This window comes from Colossoma macropomum, unplaced genomic scaffold (genome assembly GCF_904425465.1).
Source record: "Colossoma macropomum unplaced genomic scaffold, Colossoma_macropomum, whole genome shotgun sequence".
Lineage (NCBI taxonomy): Eukaryota > Metazoa > Chordata > Actinopteri > Characiformes > Serrasalmidae > Colossoma > Colossoma macropomum.
The window spans coordinates 334,922-356,225 of NW_023495588.1; the positions used below are offsets into that span (position 1 = coordinate 334,922).

General features: G+C 39.4%; 2 protein-coding genes across 3 annotated transcripts; one reads left to right on the plus strand and one right to left on the minus strand.

The window, feature by feature from the left end:
• The first annotated feature begins 209 nt into the window (after positions 1-209).
• alkbh7 (alkB homolog 7) lies at positions 210-6,687 on the plus strand. The gene is made up of 4 exons (XM_036563041.1): positions 210-624; positions 2,770-2,943; positions 4,529-4,653; positions 6,374-6,687. Exons 1-4 carry the CDS (start codon positions 319-321, stop codon positions 6,492-6,494), a joined length of 726 nt encoding a protein of 241 aa, XP_036418934.1. The 5' UTR covers positions 210-318; the 3' UTR covers positions 6,495-6,687.
• A 2,044-nt stretch (positions 6,688-8,731) lies between these two features.
• gtf2f1 (general transcription factor IIF, polypeptide 1) lies at positions 8,732-20,555 on the minus strand. 2 transcript variants are annotated; one of them, XM_036563038.1, is made up of 14 exons: positions 20,515-20,555; positions 19,712-19,774; positions 18,445-18,491; positions 18,198-18,270; positions 17,212-17,405; positions 16,227-16,397; positions 15,768-15,976; positions 14,260-14,416; positions 13,959-14,017; positions 12,672-12,809; positions 12,475-12,545; positions 11,741-11,879; positions 10,959-11,091; positions 8,732-10,148 (listed from the first exon to the last, which is right to left on the minus strand). In XM_036563038.1, exons 2-14 carry the CDS (start codon positions 19,721-19,723, stop codon positions 9,944-9,946), a joined length of 1,608 nt encoding a protein of 535 aa, XP_036418931.1. In that variant the 5' UTR covers positions 19,724-19,774; positions 20,515-20,555; the 3' UTR covers positions 8,732-9,943. The 2 variants fall into 2 exon arrangements, with proteins under 2 accessions (XP_036418931.1, XP_036418932.1); XM_036563039.1 differs by lacking the exon at positions 20,515-20,555 and adding an exon at positions 20,343-20,366.
• Positions 20,556-21,304: the final 749 nt, after the last annotated feature.

The following is a 21,304-nucleotide window of genomic DNA, read 5'->3' on the forward strand; positions in this document are numbered from 1 at the left end:
CTGTTTCTTATCATCCTGACTGTAAACAAACCTGAGCCGGTACTTTGTTTACATCCGACAACGGAATTATACAACATACTTTGAAAAATCGGTGGAATTCCCCTTTAACGCTCTTGATTTCAGTAGAAATCTTCCCACTCCAGCACAGCAGGTGGCGCCTTGCGGAGGCGCCAAGTAAATAAGGACTCCATTACCCACAGTTCCTAGCAATTTTAATATGGCGCCGACAATATCGGCGATTACAGAACAGCGAAGAGAAAATGTGAAATAACAGATTTTTACCAGAATAAGTGAGTTTTTCTGTGAGTGTACGGAAGCATGAGGCTAGCTTTCAGAGTGCTGAGACAGTTTGAGGGGAAAACGCGGCTCGGCCCGGTAGTTTGGGTCAGATCTGTGTCGGACAGTCCACCTTTGCGCGGTGTTGTGAACGATAATAAGGACATTAAGGGGGTTAAAGGAGAGCAGAGCTGGCTGTGTGCGTCCTCTGTACCTGTTTTACAGACAGTGCGGGGACACGTCGAGGTGAGAGAAAACTTCATCACAGAGGAAGAGGAGAACGCCCTTCTCAAAGAGCTAGAACCAGGACTGAAGAAGAAGAGATATGAGTTCGACCACTGGGATGACGTACGTACCAGCTTTCACAACCTGGACATACGTTACTGATGACGCTGATCAGCCATAACATTAAACCCTCCTCCTTCTTTCTACGCTCATTGTCCATTTTATCAGCTCCACTTAACATATAGGTGCACTTTGTAGTTCTACAGTTACAGACTGTAGTCCATCTGTTTCTCTGCATACTTTGTTAGCCCCCTTTTACCCTGTTCTTCAGTGGTCAGGACCCCCTTGGACCCTCACAGAGCAGGTACTATTTGGGTGGTGGATCATTCTCAGCACTGCAGTAACACTGACGTGGTGGTGGTGTGTTAGTGTGTGTTGTGCTGGTCTGAGTGCATCAGACACAGCAGTGCTGCTGGAGTTTTTAAACACTGTGTCCACTCACTGTCCACTCTATTAGACACTCCTACCTTGTCCGTCCACCTTGTAGATGTAAAGTCAGAGACGATAGCTCATCTGCTGCTGCACAGTGTGTGTTGGTCATCCTCTAGTCCTTCATCAGTGGACACAGGACGCTGCCCACAGGACGCTGTTGGCTGGATATTTTTGATGGGTGGACTATTCTCAGTCCAGCAGTGACACTGAGGTGTTTAAAAACTCCAGCAGCACTGCTGTGTCTGATCCACTCAGACCAGCACAACACACACACACACCACCACCACATCAGTGTCACTACAGTGCTGAGAATGATCCACCACCCAAATAATACCTGCTCTGTGGTGGTCCTCTGAGGGTCCTGACCATTGAAGAACAGGGTAACAAAGTATGCAGAGAAACAGATGCACTACGGTCTGTAATTGTAGAACTACAATGCATTGTTTCTTTCCAAATGTACTCCAAATACTAAAGTACATTAGGAAAAAAAATGGCCATTTTCATACATTTTCAAAACTATTTGATAATAACATTTTACATATATATTTTTTCCCATACGTGACAATAATATGACGATAATAAATCCATCATGATGAATAGTAAAACAAAGGATAAATAATTGATTGTAGTCTAGGTGAGCAATTATACAATTTCCAAAGATCAAGATCAAGGAGATAGAAATAAAAATAACAAAACATTAAAAATAAGAACACCTGGATAAACTTTCCCTTAAAGGGCCCATATCTTACATTTTCTTGAATTTTTAAATTCTTTTTACCCTAAAGTCCACTAATGAGGTTTATCTGGGTTTATGTATCAAAACCAGCCATAATTCCTTATTAAACATCCATTTCCAAACTCTTCTTATCTCTTAGAATTAAACAGCTGCTTTGCTTTTAAGACTGAAATATGTAAATGTGTACATTTCATCAAAAAAAGAAATGGACTGAAAAACAGTTGTACACCAGAGACATCTGGTGGACAAATGAGGAATTGCAGCTATAAATCTACTCTGTTCTTGGAGGATGCTGCAGGTTTTAGGCTACACGGTCCATATCTATCCCTTTGAATATTTTTTTGAAAACATGTTATGTGTTTCTAAAGCAATAATGGCAATAATTAGTAATATAAACGTGTCAATTTGGGTTTTAGAAGTAAAAAAAAACAAAAAAAAAAACTGATCATGTTGGGACTATATTGAGAATAGATCACAGCTATGGAATTTTATTGTGTAAATTAAAAGCACTCAAATCCAGACCTGGAAGGTTTCATGAAAAAGTGTGGATGTTCTTCTGTCAAAAGAGTATTCCAAGAAGATTCCAAGATGTGTCTCTAATGCTCATCGCCTCCTTTTTTTTCATTACCGTGACACAATTATGACTTTAGCAACTGAAGTCTGGAAAAAACATTCTTAGATGGCTTGAGGAATTTTCATTGCTAACCATTTTATTAAACAGTACGCCATAGGTTATAATTTCATAATACCAATATGATGCTGTTATTAGACAGCATTATAACCTAAAGTTATATCTCTGGATTCTAAAAACAGCTGTTGATATTGAGCTAATATGGGTCGGTTTCTCAGATGTGGATTAAGCTTAATTAAATTAAAAGACTTTGCAAAAAAAAGTTTGCATGCCAGTCATAGTTTACATTAAACCATCCAATTTACACTTAGGCTTAATCTAGGAACATTATTATGAAATTCTAATTCTATAATAATATTATATTCTGCATTATTAGTCATTTTTACCTTTGCTTGGTCTCTTTTCCCAGGCCATTCATGGTTATAGAGAGACGGAGCGGTTGCAGTGGGGGAGTGCATGCGCTGCATTGTTGGGCCGTGTTAGAGCCGTTGCCTTTCCAGAAGGAAGTCCTCTGCTGGGGCCTGTGCACGTCTTGGACCTCGACAAGGCCGGCTACATCAAACCTCATGTGGACAGTGTAAAGGTGTGGCTTTCCATTGCAAATACTTTTGTGGGCCAGACTTAATTTGCGCAGACCTACAAGCTTAAATAAAATATAACATATTTGAAGAAAGAAAAACAAAACCAAATGTATGCAAATAATACCATGAAAACAAAAGAAAAGTGCAAAAAAGGAAAAAAAATATTTATTTGTGTTTATTAGTAATGACAAAAACAAAGCTTTCCAAAGGCTTTTAAAAGTAGTGCACATTAATGACACCTGGTGGTGAAAAGCATGAACAGCAGCTTTACGTCTACTGTAGGGGATGTTTTAGGATAAGAATCCAAATCTTTATATTTGAAAGCATGTCACTGGTTTCCAAGGCACTGCAGGTAATTATTAACACAAAGATGATGCTGGGGTGTGTTAGATGATTCAAAACTCTATCATCTTAGAGGCTCACGATACTTTACAGCTGGTTTTATAGCAAATCTCCCGACAAACTCATACATAACCTTATTTACCTCAACCTTTTCCAAGCCTTTTACATTTATTTTCACAGTCTTCTGGGCTTCATATACAACATCTAAATCAGGATATAAGTGATCAGCATTGGCTTAAACCTGCACTGGTTCGCTTCTGTTAAATCAGTTCCCAAAGCAATCGCGTGACTCTGTGCCGAATAACAATTTGAATGTCGTGTGTTTTTGGGAAAGTGAATCAACCATCGATGCAGGGCTTCAAAGTAGTCAAGTCAAGTCAAGTCAAATTTATTTATATAGTGCCTTTTACAACAGATGTTGTCACAAAGCAGCTTTACAGAGAATCCCGGTCCACGCCCCCAGTGAGTAAGCCTTGGCGGTGACAGTATAAGTGGATAAGTAAAGTGAGTTGGTTCGTTCCAGTGCTTCAGTATCGAGGGTGACATCATTGGTCCTCATAAATGTTTTGTTACGAATAATCTAAGTAGATTTTAGTAGTCATTTACACTCTTAAAATAAAAGTGACAAAAAAGGTTTTTTGAAGAAGAGCCTTTCAGTGGATGGTTCCCCAAAATACTTACTTTGCAAAAGTGGAAGTGGGAAAACCCTGTTTTTGTGGAAGTTTAAACAACCTCGCACTCCTCCACAGTGTAAAGATTATATGCCAATTCAAAGTTTTCAAACTGTACATCTGTGCCAAGAACCATTATAGAACCTTTATTTTTAAAGGTGTAGTTGTGATCTACACTCTTAAAAAAGAGTCAAGGGTTCTTTAGCAAAGCAATGGTTCTATATAGAACCATGAACATGTCCTTTGTATGACTTTGCATCGTGAAATGTTTCTTCAGATAGTTGGATAATGTGCTGGAGATGGTTCTACATAGAACCTTTTTGAAAAGGGTTCTATATAGCACCCAAAAGTGTTCTTCCATTATTACAAGCTTGACATAGTAACAATAGAAGAACCCTTTTTGGTGCCATATAGAACCATCTCCAGCACTTTATCCATCAATCTAAAGAACCCTTTAATCATGCCAAGGGTCCTTTGGTGTTTATGGTTCTACATAGAACCATTTTCTTTACTAAAGAACCCTTGAAGAACCATCTTTTTTAAGAGTGTATATACTTCTTTATTGTCTCTGCAGTTCTGCGGAAGCACCATTGCTGGGCTCTGTCTGTTATCTGACAGTGTCATGCGGTTGGTCCGAGAGGAGAACCCAGCGGATTGGGTGGATTTGCTTCTAAGTCGTCGTTCTCTCTACATCTTGAGGTAAAAAAACAAAAAACAGTGCACCATCCTCTCTCCTTCTTCCAGTTTGTCTTATTTCTGCATTATGTAAAGTGTTTTTTGGTAAAAAAAATAAATAAATAAAGTGACCATTTTCTTCCTTACCCAAAACACAGCTGATCAGCCGAGACGTGTCTGGTGTCTGAGGTTTGCGTCTTCTTTTTCACTGGAGCTAACAAGCAGCTCAGGCTTGAATCCCTTAAAAGGCCAAAATCCTACATTTTCTTGTATTTTCTTTTAATATTCCTCTGAGGTCCACTTGCAATATTTGTGAGGGTTTATATACCAAAAACAATCACAATTCATTTTCAAATGATCATTTTTTCCAGCATCTCTTTATCTCTTAGAATTAAAGAGGCTAACACAAAAGGTTCTACTTTTTCTGGTGGAAGGAGTTGCCAATATTAAAGCACATTTGATACGGTGTTCGGGGCTTCTTTGCTTTGTAAAACTGCAGAATTAAAGCAATAGAACACTCAAGGTTCAGCGACTAAATCCCGGCTGTGATGTTATTCGCGATAACTGACACCAGAAATATATATTTTTCATGTTAAATTATATGACAGAACAAAACAACATTTCCAGCTGCTCTCTATTAAACAGGCTGTTTTTGTTACTGTGCCTTTAAGACTGATGCATCTTGATTGGCTGCCTGTGTTGCGCCTCTTTCAAATTTTTCATATAACTTGAATGTGAATGGCTGAGTACAGACTGCTATAGACTGAATGGACTGGTTTTGTGACATCACAAAAACAATGAATTCAAAATGGGATGTATTTCTTGTTAGTTTCCATATATGGACTGTATGCACTGTGAGTGAATGGTTTTGAAATGTGATTTGGAAATCTGAAGGCATTTTTCTTATTTAACATCATGCATTTGCAAGTGAAACAGATTATTCAGGCTGCAAATAATTATGGTCAGGACGTGATTTTATTGGAATCATGAAAAGCTAGCGTTAAAAAATGAACATGAGATCAGACCAGTGAATATACAGTCAATCGCGGAGGACTACTAGCCTCCTGCATCAGCTCCTGCACTCACCACAGGTCCAGTTTCATTTCAGATTTTATACTACATCAAAATTCACATCATATTTTTCATGATATGGGCCCTTTAACTCCGTTTGAGGCAAGTATGTAATTTCTAGACATGCAGTTTGTATGATGCCATTCGGTGGGGCCATTTTTATATATATATTAGCCTCACAGCTCCAGTTCAAAACTCAATCAGTCAAAATCAATAAAAATAATATTAAATAAGAAAAAAGAAAAAACAATAAAATATACAAAAATCAAATAACTAACAAATATATATTAAAAATGGCAGGCTGCGTGGAGGTGTTTAGACATTAAAACCTTGCTAAAACAGATCTTTAGAGCTTCCTGTAATAAAAGCAAATTTTTACAGTTCAGTAAAAACTCGGCACCTGAAATGTGATCCAGTCACTGGAGTGAGTTTGATTATTTCTGTTATTCACAGTCTGCATAGAAGTGATAAACGATGGCATATGGCCAGTCAGTGCTTAATAGATAAACAAAATCCAGTGTGTTTCCTGACCTACAGCCACAGAGGACCAACCAGCTTTTCCAAAGAGTATAAAGAAGCAAACCTCAGACACCAAACTGTGTTTCGGCTCATCCGTCGAAATTGGTTAAATATTGCTTATATATTCTAAATGTTCTCCTCCTCACCCTCACAGGGATGAAGCACGCTTTAAATTCACGCATGAGATCCTGAAGGACGAAGATTCTTTTTTCTCAGGACAGAGGGTCCCTCGCCATCGCCGTATCTCTGTTATTTGCAGGAACCTTCCTGTTTAGATATTCAGGTGGAGGACTTTAAGCTGCCACACTGGTTTGGGAGACATCTGATGGACGGTCCCACTTTGTCTGGCTTATATATAAAAGTTTTGGTATTATTTTAGGCCAATAAATTCTCACTTGTTCAAGATTGTGCTGCAAGGTAGTACTCAGTGTTACAAAAACACTTTGATAAAATGTGACTTGCAAAGACGTGGATGTGTGAGGAGTGATTTTCAGGGGTGGACAAAGTATAAAAATCTTGTACATCAAAGCATGAAAAAGGTTTGCTTGGGTGCCACACAGGTCACCTTAATAGAAACTGGTTATCAAACATCATAACTGATAAACTTCAGAACATTTACTTTTAATGCTATGTTTCTACCACCAGTGGGTGCTGTTAGAGCACTTTTGTCCAGGGCAGTTGTGGTGTGTGCGGTATGCTGTTATTAACTACCTGTACCCACTCAAAATTGCAGATAACTGAGGACGAAAGGCTTCATTAAAGGTTTGATGTAGTTTTTAAACATTAAGGTTTCAAACTGTACTGTCCTCACGTGGAAACTAAGCTGCAAAATAAGCCTATTTTGAATTCACTGTATTTGTGATGTCACAAAAACAGACACATTTACATATATCTGCCTATTTAGTCTATAGCAGTTTAGCCCCATCCATTCACACTGCAGGGTACCACTTTAAAATAAGACCTTTATAAAGGGTTAATGAATGATTTGATGACTGATGAAAATCGTTAATAAGCATTCATAACACAAAAAGGGCCAAACTTGACCTGTTGTTTGCATAATAGTGAACCCTCATTCATTTATACTCTAAAGCTCAGATTTTGATGTTTACTGATCTTAATTTGTCATCTTCATCATTCAGCATTAAACCTGTCAGCTTAATCAAATGTTCGTATTTATCAGATAAAACGGCTCACTTTTGCCCTTTTTATTCATGTGTTATAACTCCTTATTGATGCTCTTTAAAGTGTTTATGACCTAACTAATAACCATGAACAAGCTCATTTTAAACCTTTCATAAACCCTTTATAAGGGTAGTCTTATTTTAAAATGGTACCCACTGCAGTTACAAGCAGTGTTTCAGCCCACACTGCTTTTTGAATGAGGCACAATACAGTGCAGCCAAGCGGGACACTTTGTTTTTCGGTTTTAAAAATAATTAAAAAACACAAATGTTATAAGTAGACCTCAGGGGAAAATGTAAGATACGGGTCCTTTAAACCCAAAATTGCCTGCAGGTGCAAATGACCCGGTCATACTACTTGAAAGTCAATTGTGCAAATAAATATGACAGTAAGTGTCCTCCTGCATGCCAGATGATCTTTGTATTGGTCTCGTGATGCCCCACCCCACATCGTACTAAAACAACAGCAGCTTTTTGAGGAAGGAATTTTGGAAGTAGAAGCATTTTTCCCAAAGAAAAATCAGGACACAATTTCACACCATTCTTTGATTTTTCACTGTAGCTACAAAACCAAAATGTGACCTGGTGGCAAGCAGCCCGGTTCAATGTTCAAACTGCACCTGGAAAACTCCAGAACTTCCACTATATGGCCAAAAGTATGTGGACACACCTCCTATTTATTAAGTTCAGGTGTTTCAGCCACACCCTTTGCTACAGGTGTATAAAATCAAGCAGATGGCCATGGACAAACACTGGCAGTAGAATGGGTCATACTGAAGAGATCTAAACTGACTTTAAATAGGTACTGTCATAGGATGCCAACTCTTCCACAAGTCAGTTTGTGAAATTTATGCCGTTAGATCTGCCCCAGTCAACTGTAAGTGCTATTATTGTGAAATGGAAGCATTTACGAGCAACGCCGAGTGCTGAAGAGTATAGTGTGTAAAAAAACGCTTGTCCTACGTTTCACGCTGCCTCAAGAGCTTCATGAAATAGGTTTCCATGGCCAACTGCACACAAGCCTAAAATTACTATGTTCGATGCCAAGTTTCGGCTGGAGTGGTGAGTCACACTTTAGCATTGGGAACTAAGGGTTTGGGCCCTTAGTTCCAGTGAAGGATAATTTAATGCTACAGCATTCAAATACATTATAGATATTACCGCCCATGGTTTCGGAATGGGTTGTCTAACTGTCTCGTATAGGTGATGGCCAGGTGTCCACATACTTTTGGCCACATAGTGTATATCAAATTGTGCTTTAACACACAAAAAACCTACAAGTGTATCTGACATTTGACTCCCTAGTTAAATATGCCATCAAAAGATAAATACACAAATAATGAGCAAATTTTATTACAGTTCTGTAACAGTGTATGGACAATGCATCACTTATTTAACTAAAAGGCAATCTTAATCACTAAAATAAAAATGCATATGGTTTAATCCAATACAAGTTCTGCAACTGGCTCTGCTCAGTCAATCTCAACACTCTACAGGAAGTCAAAACACCTCACACATTAAAGATGTGGCTCAGAAACACAACAATACTCAGTGGAAAATGGTAATCAAAACTCTTCGCTCTCTCGTACATGTTCGGTCTTGCTAATCGTATTAGCAATCATGTCCAGTTCCTAATCATATTCTAAGTTACTAAATTGTGCACATTTGTGCTTTTCCTTCTTCTAAGACACAACCAACTCATCAGCTAATCATCAAGCCCAGGTAAGAAGCGTCGATAAGAAGAAAAATGAAAAATGTGCAGAGTTTACAAGAGTGGCTGAGAAGCACACCGACCCAGCGTTCCCCAACAAGCAGCAACAGAACCAAGTGTGTGGCTGGTGTGCCATACTCTTGTGTTATTGTTGTGAAGTCTGTAGAATGTTCTGTCCCTCACTGGAGCAGAATAAGCCCGTAGCACACGGACCCATCATTCCCCAACAAACACAACATTTTAATGTTGGCAGTGCTGAATAATAATTGATAATCCAAACAGACCAGTGTGAATAAGGGAAGATCATTCCAGTAAAAAGCCCAGGGCACAATGAAGCAGTGTTCTCCAACACACCAGAACACTGGTTTGATTTGTCATATCTGGGTGGGACTGTTGCCCCTACAATAGGCTTTCCCATTCACACTCTTCTAGAATGTTCCCCACCAATTCACACTGTTCTAGAAGGTTCCACCTTTCAAGATGTAAATTATTCTCCTTGTTCACCCTGTTCTAGAACTTTCCCCACCTATTCACAATGTTCTATGACGTTCTCCCTGATTCACGCTTGGTTTATCGGTTATTCTGGAACGGTATAAAGCCAGCTGTCAACATGGAGAACAGTGTGCTGTGGGGTGTATTTTACAAAGTATTCCCCAAAAAGATGGACAATTTTAACTTAAAGTCAAATCAGTCCAAAAGGAATATCTCTGACCTTCTTACTGGACAGGTTTAAGTTATCTGGCTAAGTCTGGGTTACGGCTAACAGTAGCATCTTGATGTTTGTTGGAGAATGCTGGGTGAGGATGCTCTGGCCTTGATCCAGGTGCCTGTTCTACTCTGTGAGGTAGAAATGCATCTTGTCATTGATGTTCTTTCTCTCTGGGTTGAGTTTCTTGAGGATTTGGGCGAGCACGTTGACGGTCTGCTCGCTGCTCAGGCCGGTGCGCTTGGTCTGGAATTTCTTCAGCAGGTCTTTGGTGGTCATGGGCTTCCTGATCAGGTACCGCCGCACTGCATCCTCCGTCAGCTGCACATCACTGAAACAGAGAGAAAAGGAGGGTCAGATGGAGGAAAGATGCTACTTTCACATGCTTTTGGAATTAAGAGTTACTGACAAAAAAAATCAGCTATAATAAAAATAAAATATATTGTGCAGTTGGGATCTCAATTTTCCAACTCTGAGTCTCATATTTCCCACCTCAAAGTGTTCACACATCAGCTGTTTGAGGTAAAAAGAAAAAAAGGATGCTCACAGTAGGCTACCGCTTGTTTGGCTGTTGGGTGCACATCTAAAAAGCCCTTAAAAAGCTCTTCCACTGGAATTAATGAATTGTCTGGGAGGTCATTATTTAAAAAGTGGATGTACACTATGACAAATTACTGTTAATAGCACCAACAAATATCTCCCGTGTTTATTTATATCATACATAAATAGACACTCAAAAGTCTACTTAATTTTTTTGCCACTTGAGTCAGTCATTCACTTTGTCGTAAATGCACCATGAACTCGCTTTACTGGTAAAATCTAATTAAAAAAAGAAATAAAAAAAAATCTAAGTCACTGTCATCTGTTCTCACCACAGATGTGTTGAGTGACGGATGAAATATGGTGCAATACAGAATAGCAGCAAACAACAGTACAAACAGATAATTAAAATATTAAATACTAACTACACAAACACTCAAAAAACAACAGTGTGGATACTATTATACTATCATCAGCGCACACTGACAATAGTCATGATCATAATGACAATAATAATAATAATAATAATAATAATAACAATAATAATTATAACAACAACAACAACAACAACAACAACATCGTTTTTGTCACCCAGACCTACCTGGAGCTAGGTGTAGATTTGCCAGACGCTGGCTGAGGGGTGCTCTTCCCTGAGGGGCTCTGAGAACTGGGCTCCATCTTCAGCCTTTTGGCAGCTGGAGTGTCTGAACTGGACATGGCCGCCTGCCGCTTACCTGAGGCATCACAACACCACAGAGGGGACGAGTAGACCCAGAAACAGAACAATGGAGTGAGAAGAACATGAATGCAAGAAGGAATCATACCATGATTCAATTATTTTGAAAAGAGTAGGGAGGGGTATTGTTAGCACTGTGTCAATGCAAGTACTCTTATCGGTTCTATTTTTTATTTTGGGTAAATCCATTATCTAAAATGCCTTATCTACCACACCCCCCACCCCCACGCCATGTGTAGATCTGTGTATTGTCTTTCTCTTGAAATGTATTAGCTCAGCCTTATGCTTTTAGCCCAGTCTCTCTCAACTACTTACAAGCAAGTTCAAGGACAGTGCTTGTAACTCTCTTATAACTGCTATCCATGGTGTAGGAGTGGGTACCTTTTCTTTTGGCCCATCTTTTTTTCCTGTTTTTGACCTAGACAGGGCGACTGGAAAGACTTTGTATTTCTTTTTCATTATTGAACTCGTGACCTCTCACACCTGAAGCGAGAATCATACCCCTAGACTGTTTCGGATAGCAGGAACGTGGAGGGGCCTGAGTTTGAACCCTTTCTAGAAAGCACCAGAGCTTCTGTCTCATACTGCATTATCAAATACCAGCCCATGTCACAGGGAGGCATCCATAAAGGGCACCCATGGTGTACCTTGTTCCAGTTTGCTGGCAGCAGCACGCAGAGTGTTGGAGGTTGCTGCATTGTCAATTGAGGGCGTTCCTGGACGGCTTCCTGTTCTGGAACTTCCAGCAGACCCTCGACCTCCACGCTTAGGAGGGGTACGCTTCTTCTGCACGTGGAGAAAATGGAAACAGTCACTCCTCTTGTTTCTGTTTACCTTCCAATTGCCATCTGTCATGCCTTCTACATTTTCTGTAGTTGTGGTTTTCTACATTTAAGTAAATTTCCTGAACTTAAAAACTAGTTGCATGCATCATTTCTTGGTTATGATACTTGGTTAAGCATCCAACTGCTGGAAGACAACACTGATCCTGTCAGGTAAGCATTACAACTGTCTTCTGAGATTTGCCATTTTAGTCCACTCTTCCACTAACTTTGTGCTTCAAACAGAACAAAACATTGACAATCTCACATTCCAGGATGACAACTAAAGGTTGTCTGTATGTGACTGGTTCAAACAACACAATGGAACAATCAGACAATTTCTCTGACCATCAAAATCACCAAACCTCAAACCCAGTTCTGTATTTGGAATAGCAGGTGAAATACAGAAACAGACCAAATTTACACCCAGTTTGTAGAAGAATGGACAATAACTATCTTAAAAGACTAGTGTAATACTTATCCAACAGGATTGTTGCTGTTATTAATGCAAGAAGATGCATAATCAAGTGTAACCAAGGAGAAAGGCACTATGTTACTGCCATGAAAAGTGCAGAGGCGGTCTCTCCCTCGATGTCACTGTCCTCTGAGCTGTCGGATTCTCCACTGCTCTCTGTAACAATAACAACAGCACAGAGTCACTCAAAAGTTTTTTATAACAGTGACAGTACACTCTAAAGCAAAAATTGTCTGACAAAAGAAGCAAACTGACAGCCTAAAGCAATAGAGTGTTCTGCACCTTTCTCTTTCTTCTTCTTTTTCTCTGTCTGTACCGGCGTCTTCTTCCCTTCCTCCTCCTCCTCTTCCTCTTTGCCTTCTTCTTCGTTCTTGTTCTCTTCCTCGCTCTCCTCTTCGCTCTCTGATGCCTCGTCGATCCCTGAACAGAAAAAGAGCTTTACTGAGGCTTGTATTTGTGCATTTGCTTAATATGAGTATTAAGTAAAAATCTGGTAATGAACAGAATCAGTTGGGGAAAAAAAAGGAAAAAAGCTGCCCTTAAAGCAGCACTATAAAAATTTATCAGTTAAAATTGAAGTAGCTCCAAATTCCCAAAACCTACATAGTGCAGCTTTAAAGGGCTGTAGACTTCTCTTTTTAGGTGACAGCACTTGAGTTACACAAAAATTTAACAGCATGCAGGGCAACCCATTTTAAAACAGGTTTTATTATTCAAAAATAGATGGAAGTCAATAAGCTTTGTGTTGGATGAGTAATGGAGGCTAACTCTTCAGAGCTAATGAGCTAACAGAGCTCTGGATGGTGATGAGGACTTGTCTACTTACAGGTAGACAATATGACAGCATGTCCATAGTTTGTTAGAGAAATATTTTCTCACCGTTTCTGGACCTAGCCAACATCAGCTGGGGTGGTTAGCCTGACTAGCAATAAAGGTGCACACCCTTCTCAGTTACGTCATTAACAACATGTCCCTGGCAGTGTGCTCGTGTTAAGGCACTCGTGTTTTGTAGCAGTAAAGTGTAACAAAATGTACTTAGTCAAAAACATGACTGAACTTGCCACACTTTAAAGTCCAGTTAAAACATAAAAATCAGTGTTTCACTGAACGGTGTGTACATATTCTCCATTTTTCCGCAATAAAACAAAATAGATTTCAGTATTCGAATACTGGCACCTCATATGGTTAACCGAGTACTCAAGTACCGGTGCACAACCCTAGTGCACAAAGCACGATTTTAGCTGATTATCCTGTCCCAGATTTGACAAGGTTGAGGGGTTAGAGTTTAGAGTTTAGGAGCAGCCTCTGTTCAGACAAGGAGGCCACAGAGCTCCAGCAATGGCAAGAATGCTTGTTTGAAAATAACAAAACAGATTTTTTTAGTTCAAAAACAGCAAGTGCAGCAAGTTGCACAGGGTCCAATCTGGCACAAGAACAACACATTATATAATTTTTCACAGCAGGATTTGGGGATCAGTAGTGTGTGCAGTGCAGCGATCATGTAGTGTACACTAGGCATAAGGTGTTCATGTTTAAATTCAAGATCTAGTTCACATATTAATCTCTGACCTTTAGGAACATCGTCTCCTTTGTTGGGCTTCGCCTTCTCTGGCTCCTCTTCTTCAGAACTTCAACAAAAGCAGAATCAAGAGGATAAAGTTAAAGTATGAGAAGTAAAGAATCTGAGATACTGTAGGTTTAGATATAAAGACGAGTGATTCTCAAATCAAGCTCTACAAATGGAAAAGGTTTGTTTCAAGAGGAGGAAAAAGGCAGCAGTCGAATATTCTGATTAACTCAACTTAGCTAATTGTAACAATTTTATTCTGTTACTCGTGTCCTGCTGCCACACGATCCTCAGTGCTGTTACCTGCTCTCATCTGACATGTAGTCCACTTCCAGACCTTCAAAGTCCCCGTCATCGCTGTCTTCCAGTCCCTCCTGATCACTGCCCTTCCTCTTCTTCTTCTTTTTAGCCTTGGCCTTCGAACTTGTGTCCTTTTTGCTCTTTGCCTTGCTTTCTCCATCTGCAAAGATGACAATGAAACAAAGACATCAGAGTGAGACCACCACTGTAAACTAAGCCTGTTTCCAATAAGGATTTTCTGACCTGCTTTTCAGTAAATGTGTATGGATATTGGTTCGGAATAAAATATGTGCAATCTTCCCCACCGAAAAGTTCATTGCCCAGAAGTCAATGTTACAGAACACTCAATAAAAATAGCAACACGCCACATAGCCGTATCTAGTAGCCCATTCTGTTATCCTATTAGAGTGGGGCGGCCTGGAACATGACCACTATTACTGACGGGGCTCTGTAAGGAAATTACAGAAGACCATTCACTCCATAATTATTACATTCAGACTGTAAATACTACATAAGCAGCAGATTCATACTGAATTAAAATCACTCCGGAGTGATCACTGCCAGACTGTAGAAATTACACATTAGCGTTGCAGTACTCGAATCCGCTCTGAGTCTTAACATCATTCGGACAGAATAAAACAATTTTCCATGCATGTTTAAATAAAATCATTTACTGCTGGTTGTTGCAGTTCATTGGTTTCAAAATTCAAAACTGCCCTAAGGGGACATTGGAGTATTATTACTTCTATGTTTTAATAATAAATATGGATGTATCCAGTTGTGGTTACATTCAGTAGACATTAGGTGGTGATTCTGAATAAGTTTAAGAGAAATGGAAGATGTCTCTTCAGTCTGTGAGGAGATGAAACCCCTGAGCGGAAAGCGTTTTGCGTTCTCCACTTCAATAAGAGTGAATCTGTCATAACCGTGCAACGTGATTTTTGTCGGCAGTGAACCTACAACAGCTCAGAGTGTTCATCGTTGGTTCCATAACACTGGATGATCTCCGAAATCGCACTGAAAGAGCCATGAGTACAGTTACACCCGACATGCTCAACTGAGTATGGGTTGAATTTGACTATGGTGTTGATGGAGGAGGTTCATATTGTGTGCTTGTAAAATTACATAATAAACTTCACACTCATTTAAGCATTTACACTTTACTGCATTGTTCTGTAATGATTTACAAGTGAAATAAATCATGTTGAAGTGAAATGAATCTTGAATCACCCCGTATTTAATTTTACATGGCAAACAATATTATAAAATATAATTAAATGTATTAATATATACCACATTTCTCTCTTATATCAGTACTGTACCCGTTTCAACACTCCAGGTTTTGGTCTTCACTCAGACACTACTGCACACACTGAAGATTCATACTAGGTTTCAACACTAAATCGCTTAAATTAAAAGGAACACCCCATGTAAAATTAATCCGGTTCCAACAGGGCTTTAGTTGACCAAGAATGCTATGACCAATAGGATTCCCCCCCCTCTTTTTTCACCTTCGCCTCCACTGCTGTCACTCTCATCAGTGCTCATCTCCAGATCATCCTCCAGATCATGGATACGCAGATCTCCCCCTTTGCCGCCTTTCTTTTTCTTTTTCTTCCCGCCCTTTTCTCCTGCCCCCTCCTCCTCCTCTTCTCCATGCTCCTGCTCCCTTAGACGCCGCTGGAGCATGATGCTGAAGTGGTTCACTACTTTATTTCTCCTAAACACGAGAGGTGAAAGCATTAGATTTAGTGTTGGGCATCATTCACAATCATTTTACAATAATTTATAGCTGTGCTTATTATTTTAGACACAACATTGTATAAAAGTCTTCAAAATATAAACAAGTAGCAAAATATTGACAAATACCCAATAATTTTATACATTTACCTGCCAGCAGGTTGCTTTATTCCCAGAAACATTGCTTTCAAACTTCGGAACAGTAGCATATATATACCTGATGTACTCACCTGCCCCACTCCTCCTCGGCCTCTTCAGCCGTGAGGGTGCGGTGTTTAGCCACTGGCGTGAAGTTGTACCAGCCATGCACAGGAAAGGCCTCGAAAGCTCCGTCAGCACACTGAGTAAAGATGTAGTAGGAGGCATTCTCTGTCACACCTCCTTTTTTCAGGCCCTTAAACCTAAATATCGCATGACAGAGTTAGGAAAGATTGGTGGATTAAAAAAAACAAAAAAACAAACAAACAACACCCATATTAAAACTTCAAGTGTAATTTAAAAGGGACAGTATCCTACATTTCTCTTCTCATTTTTTCTTTTTCTAAAGCTTGTGCATTAGGGCAATATGTGGGTAAAAACAGAAGAACAACTGTTCCTCAGGTGACTGACTGTGTCAACGCAAGACGTGATCAGACTGTCAGCAACAACAGACCATCGATGGCTACATACAAAGGTATATTACAATAGGGCTGCAGGGCGTAAACCCCTCATCACAAAGATGAGAGCTCAGTGGCTCTGGTCTGCAGAAGTGTGGAAAACAGTGATACAGCCAGGAGAGTCATCCCTCACAATGTTCTCCATAAACAGGACAGTGCATGTGCAGCTTATACCAAAAAAGCAGTACAGGCCTGAATGTTTAACCTTACGACATATTTCTGGGATGGTTTGGGTTCACTTTCCCTCTTAAAGAATACCAAAGCCATTTCGACTAATCACTTTCATCTTAGGATGAAACATTTCTACCCTGGTGGTAGTGGTCTCTTCCAGGATGCCCCCATCCAGAGAGCATGGGGTCACTACACGGTTCGATTAGTACGAAAATTATGTAACTAATCTACTCTTTGTTGGACTCTAAGGTGCACCGAAGCCCTCTGGTGGCTCATGGTGACCTCACTAAGACACTTTATGTTGACTTTTAATGGATTAATTCACTTTTAGTTGAAAATTACATTATTTGGATGACTACGAAAATCCTTAGCAATGTTTCATAAGTACCTTCTCCCAGCCTTGCCGTTGACTTTCAGGATCCATGGCTGGTCTTCAACCTTGAACTCCTTGGTGATGATGCCATACTTCTTCCTACGCGCCTCCTCTCTCTGTTTCTTTCCAAACTCGCTGCCAGCGCCTGCCTCAGGGGTTTCCTCCTCGCCGTACATTCGCCGGTTACTCATGTCTCGCTCCATCCGTGCCTCACCATGGCACAAAAGAACAGCATAAGTACAGCGGATGGACACAGATGAAAAACAGAAAGGAAGCACGAAAAAACAAACAACAACAACAACAACAACGCTGAAAAGAAAAATACAGGCAATCAGGAAGAGCATATAGTAGTGCGAATTTCACAGAAAACAAAAATTTCCTTACTCTTTTTTGCTAATATCACTCTGTGAGAAAAGGGCCGAAATAAAAATAAGGCGTTAAATAAATTGTTGGTACACCAAGAGGCAACGACTGCCATAGCTAAACAGTACCTAAAGATGGACGAGCTCGGGAAGGTGTGGCAATCGCTATCACCACAACGGAAACATTCTTATTAATGTTTCGTTTTTAATAATATCTCTGTTTCCAAAGCAACATGTGACTGTTTTTGGTACTAAATCATGCTTGTGGCCAGTAAAAATTTGTTAAGTCTGTCTGCCCCATTTACATTCATAGTTCTAAAAGCACAGTAACAAAAACAGGGATTAAAAGATGTTGGAACTTGGTCATGTTAAAATTCATTTGGACTGTTTTTGGTACACAAACCCATTTCAACATAAAAAGTAAACTTTAAGGAAAATGCAAAAAAATAGACACTTTAACAAGGGGTGCCCAATCTTGGAAAGTCCAGATGCAACACACCTGGCCCTAAGATTGAGAGGCCCCTAAAGGCCTCCATTAACTGTATCAGATGTGTTTGATTAGGGTTGGAGCTAAACTGCAGAGTGGTACATCTCCAGGACCAGGACTGGGCACCCCTGCTTCAAACCAAGCCTGCTTACCTGCGTCCATGTGGAACAGCTGACTTTATCACCTGCGTTGAAAGCCATTATGCTGTACCTCTTACTAGTATTCCTGTTGGACAGAAAGAGGGAACAGTCTCTCTCTGAACTGGATGCAAACTTAATCATCTTTACATTGGATTTCGATTTGTCTTTAAGCTTTTACATCTACCGGTCAACATCCAGCTTGAAAGCTGTTGTAAGACACATTATAATACCAGGTTTGGGGTCTTAGGGATACACTTACTTGGGAACTCTGACAATGTACTCCGTTCCAGAGGAACTGCTGTTCCCCTAAAACACAAGTGTGAAGACAAATTAAATTCACTGATTGAACTGAATTTAATGTGTCAGTGACTGCTGTTTATTAAGTAAACAGGCAGACAGAATCATAATGAATTATATCAGTCCTGTCAGCTCAGAGTACCAACGTACAAGAGAGAAACTGAAAGAAATGCACAAAAATCATACCACGTTGAAAAAAAGCAAAAAAAAAAAAACCTGAGCTTTTTGCAGGTCTTAAATGTGAATCCCACCAATTTTTCAAAACTTCAGTGGTTGAGATATAAACAAAGTCATTCAGAATGGTTTGCTGTGAAATGGTTCATTTGCAGAGAAACTTACCAACTCAGATTTCTTTAGAGTGGTGGTGACAGAAACGAGGGGTCCAGATGTCGACAACACAAGTACAGCCATTTTATTTACCATCCAAACCCCCCGGTGAACCTACATGTGTCTCCTGAGCTTATCTTGTTTAATGTAATGCTGAAGATGGTAAAATAATAATACATCTGAAGAAAGAAACCCAAAAGGTTTTCTTTGGGTTACTTGTTTGACTGAGAACACCCTTAATGTACCCCTTCACTAAGAATGAATTAAAATAAATTAATTAAAATACATTTTAGACCCAAACTTTATCACAAAACTATCATAAAACAATGTCTCAGACATCAGGCAGCGTATTCACAACCACTTCACATAACGTTTTGAGAGGGAGCTTCTAGAGATTTTATTTACTGGTATTTCAGTACCAATATATGCACATTTCTATTCAGTACTGTCATTATATTCTGTTACCTGTGCCTCCTTGTACAATCATTTTATTGCACTGCCTTTTTCATCTCAGGTTATAGATCTTATTCCAGATTTTTGGATATTTCTATTTGTATACATGCCTGTAGATTTTTTTTTATATTTATTCTTCCTTTTATATTGTTTCACCCTTACTATTATTACTGTACTGTGTTGTGTGACTGCTATTGGCTGCTAAATTTCCTTCAGGATCAATAAGGTATCTATCTATCTATCTATCTATCTATCTATCTAAATTCTTCAGACATCTGGTTCCTATCGCCACCACTGTGGACAATTCTGACTCGGAAAGTTCCTCTAGTACAAAGCATGTGACACCAAACCACTCTGAAAGACTTTCTTGACGTGTTAATCTTTTCATTTTGCAAAAATTTTGAAAAATCTATTAAGTTCCCCTTAAATAATTATAAATTCCACATTACCAGTGAAGTCATAACTGTAGACCTTCTGCCGTCCTTCAGTCAACAGAAAGTCCAGTCAGGAATCTACAGTTAAGGAAAGAAGAGTTAGGAGTTGAGCATTTAGTATGTTTGTGATTCACTTAAATTAATTAGACCTGATTAGAGGTGGGTAATCCAGGTCCAAAAAGTAAAAACCCTGCCCAGGATTTTGTTCCAACTGCCTGAACACCACTGCTGCTGGTTTGAGCTAATCAGACAAGTCAAGCAGTTGGAACAAAATCCTGGGGAGGGCTTTACCTTTTTGGACCTGGATTACCCACCGCTAGATCTGATAGTGAAGGACACCAGTTAGCGCTGTTTTTCTGAAGGGCCAAAGAGACTGAAGTTGGCTTCCTAATCTACTTTTTCCCGTTCCACCTTAAATGGTGCAGCAGTTACATTCTGGCGCCTCAGGCACTATTTAAGGTGGAACGGGAAAATTCGAACATTAAGCTAGCGAATAAGAAGCTAAATTCAGCTTCTCTATTACACACGAGTCCGAGGCAGCCTTAGCAGATGAGACACCAGCGCACATCGTATATATATTAATAATTTGAGCTATATAACTTCATACACAGAAACCAACAGGACGCATTTAATGGTTACAGCTCACCCACAAAACGCTTTATCCTGCTAGCTAACTCGGCAATCGGCTAAACGACGCTACCTACTCACGAAAAAACAAACAGGAGGCTGAGATTCAACAAAATAACATAAAATCAAGTCACAAAAACGGTCATTTAAAACTAAACTAAACTACACGAGAGAAAACACACAACACAAACCGTGTTAGCGCTCTTTCCTCGGCTGCCGGTGGGTTGAGAGTGATGCACTGCCGCCTAGTGGTCTGGAGCCTCTCAACGGAGACCTGCATTACCACAAATTTCTTCTTATCGTTGTTTTTTTTTAAACGCAGCTTTAAGATTAAAGTCTTGTTTTTGTATTAATCGTTTTGAATGTATCAGTGTGTCTGGATTCAATTTATTCGACTTTATTGTATTTTATTACTTTATTACTTTACACTGACGCATGACCAATTAATATATTGAGGCAAGGAGTTAAGTTTCTCATAACCCGTGGCCTCAATATATTAACTTGTGGCTTCAATATAGTAAATTGTGGCCTTAATATAGTAATTTGTTGCCTCAGTATAGTAATTTGTGGCTTCAATAGTAATTCACGACCACAGTGTATTTTGTGGCCCCAATATAATAGTTTATGGCCTCAACACAGTAATTTGTAGCCTCAATATAGCAAATTATGGCCTTAGCATAGTAATTTGTAACTTCAATATTATAATTTGTGGCATCAATACAGTGAATTGTGGCCTCAATATAGTAGATTATGGCCTCAGAATAGTAATTTGTGGGCTCAATATAGTAATTTGTGGCTACAATAGTAATTCACGACCACAGTGTAATTTATGTCCTCAATATAATAAATTGTGGCCTCAATAAAGTAAATTGTGGCCTAAATATAGTAATTTGTGGCCTCAATATAGTAAATTGTGGCCTCAATATATTAATTTGTTTCCATGCCTTATTAACAAATAATCACCATGTCATGGTAGGGGCT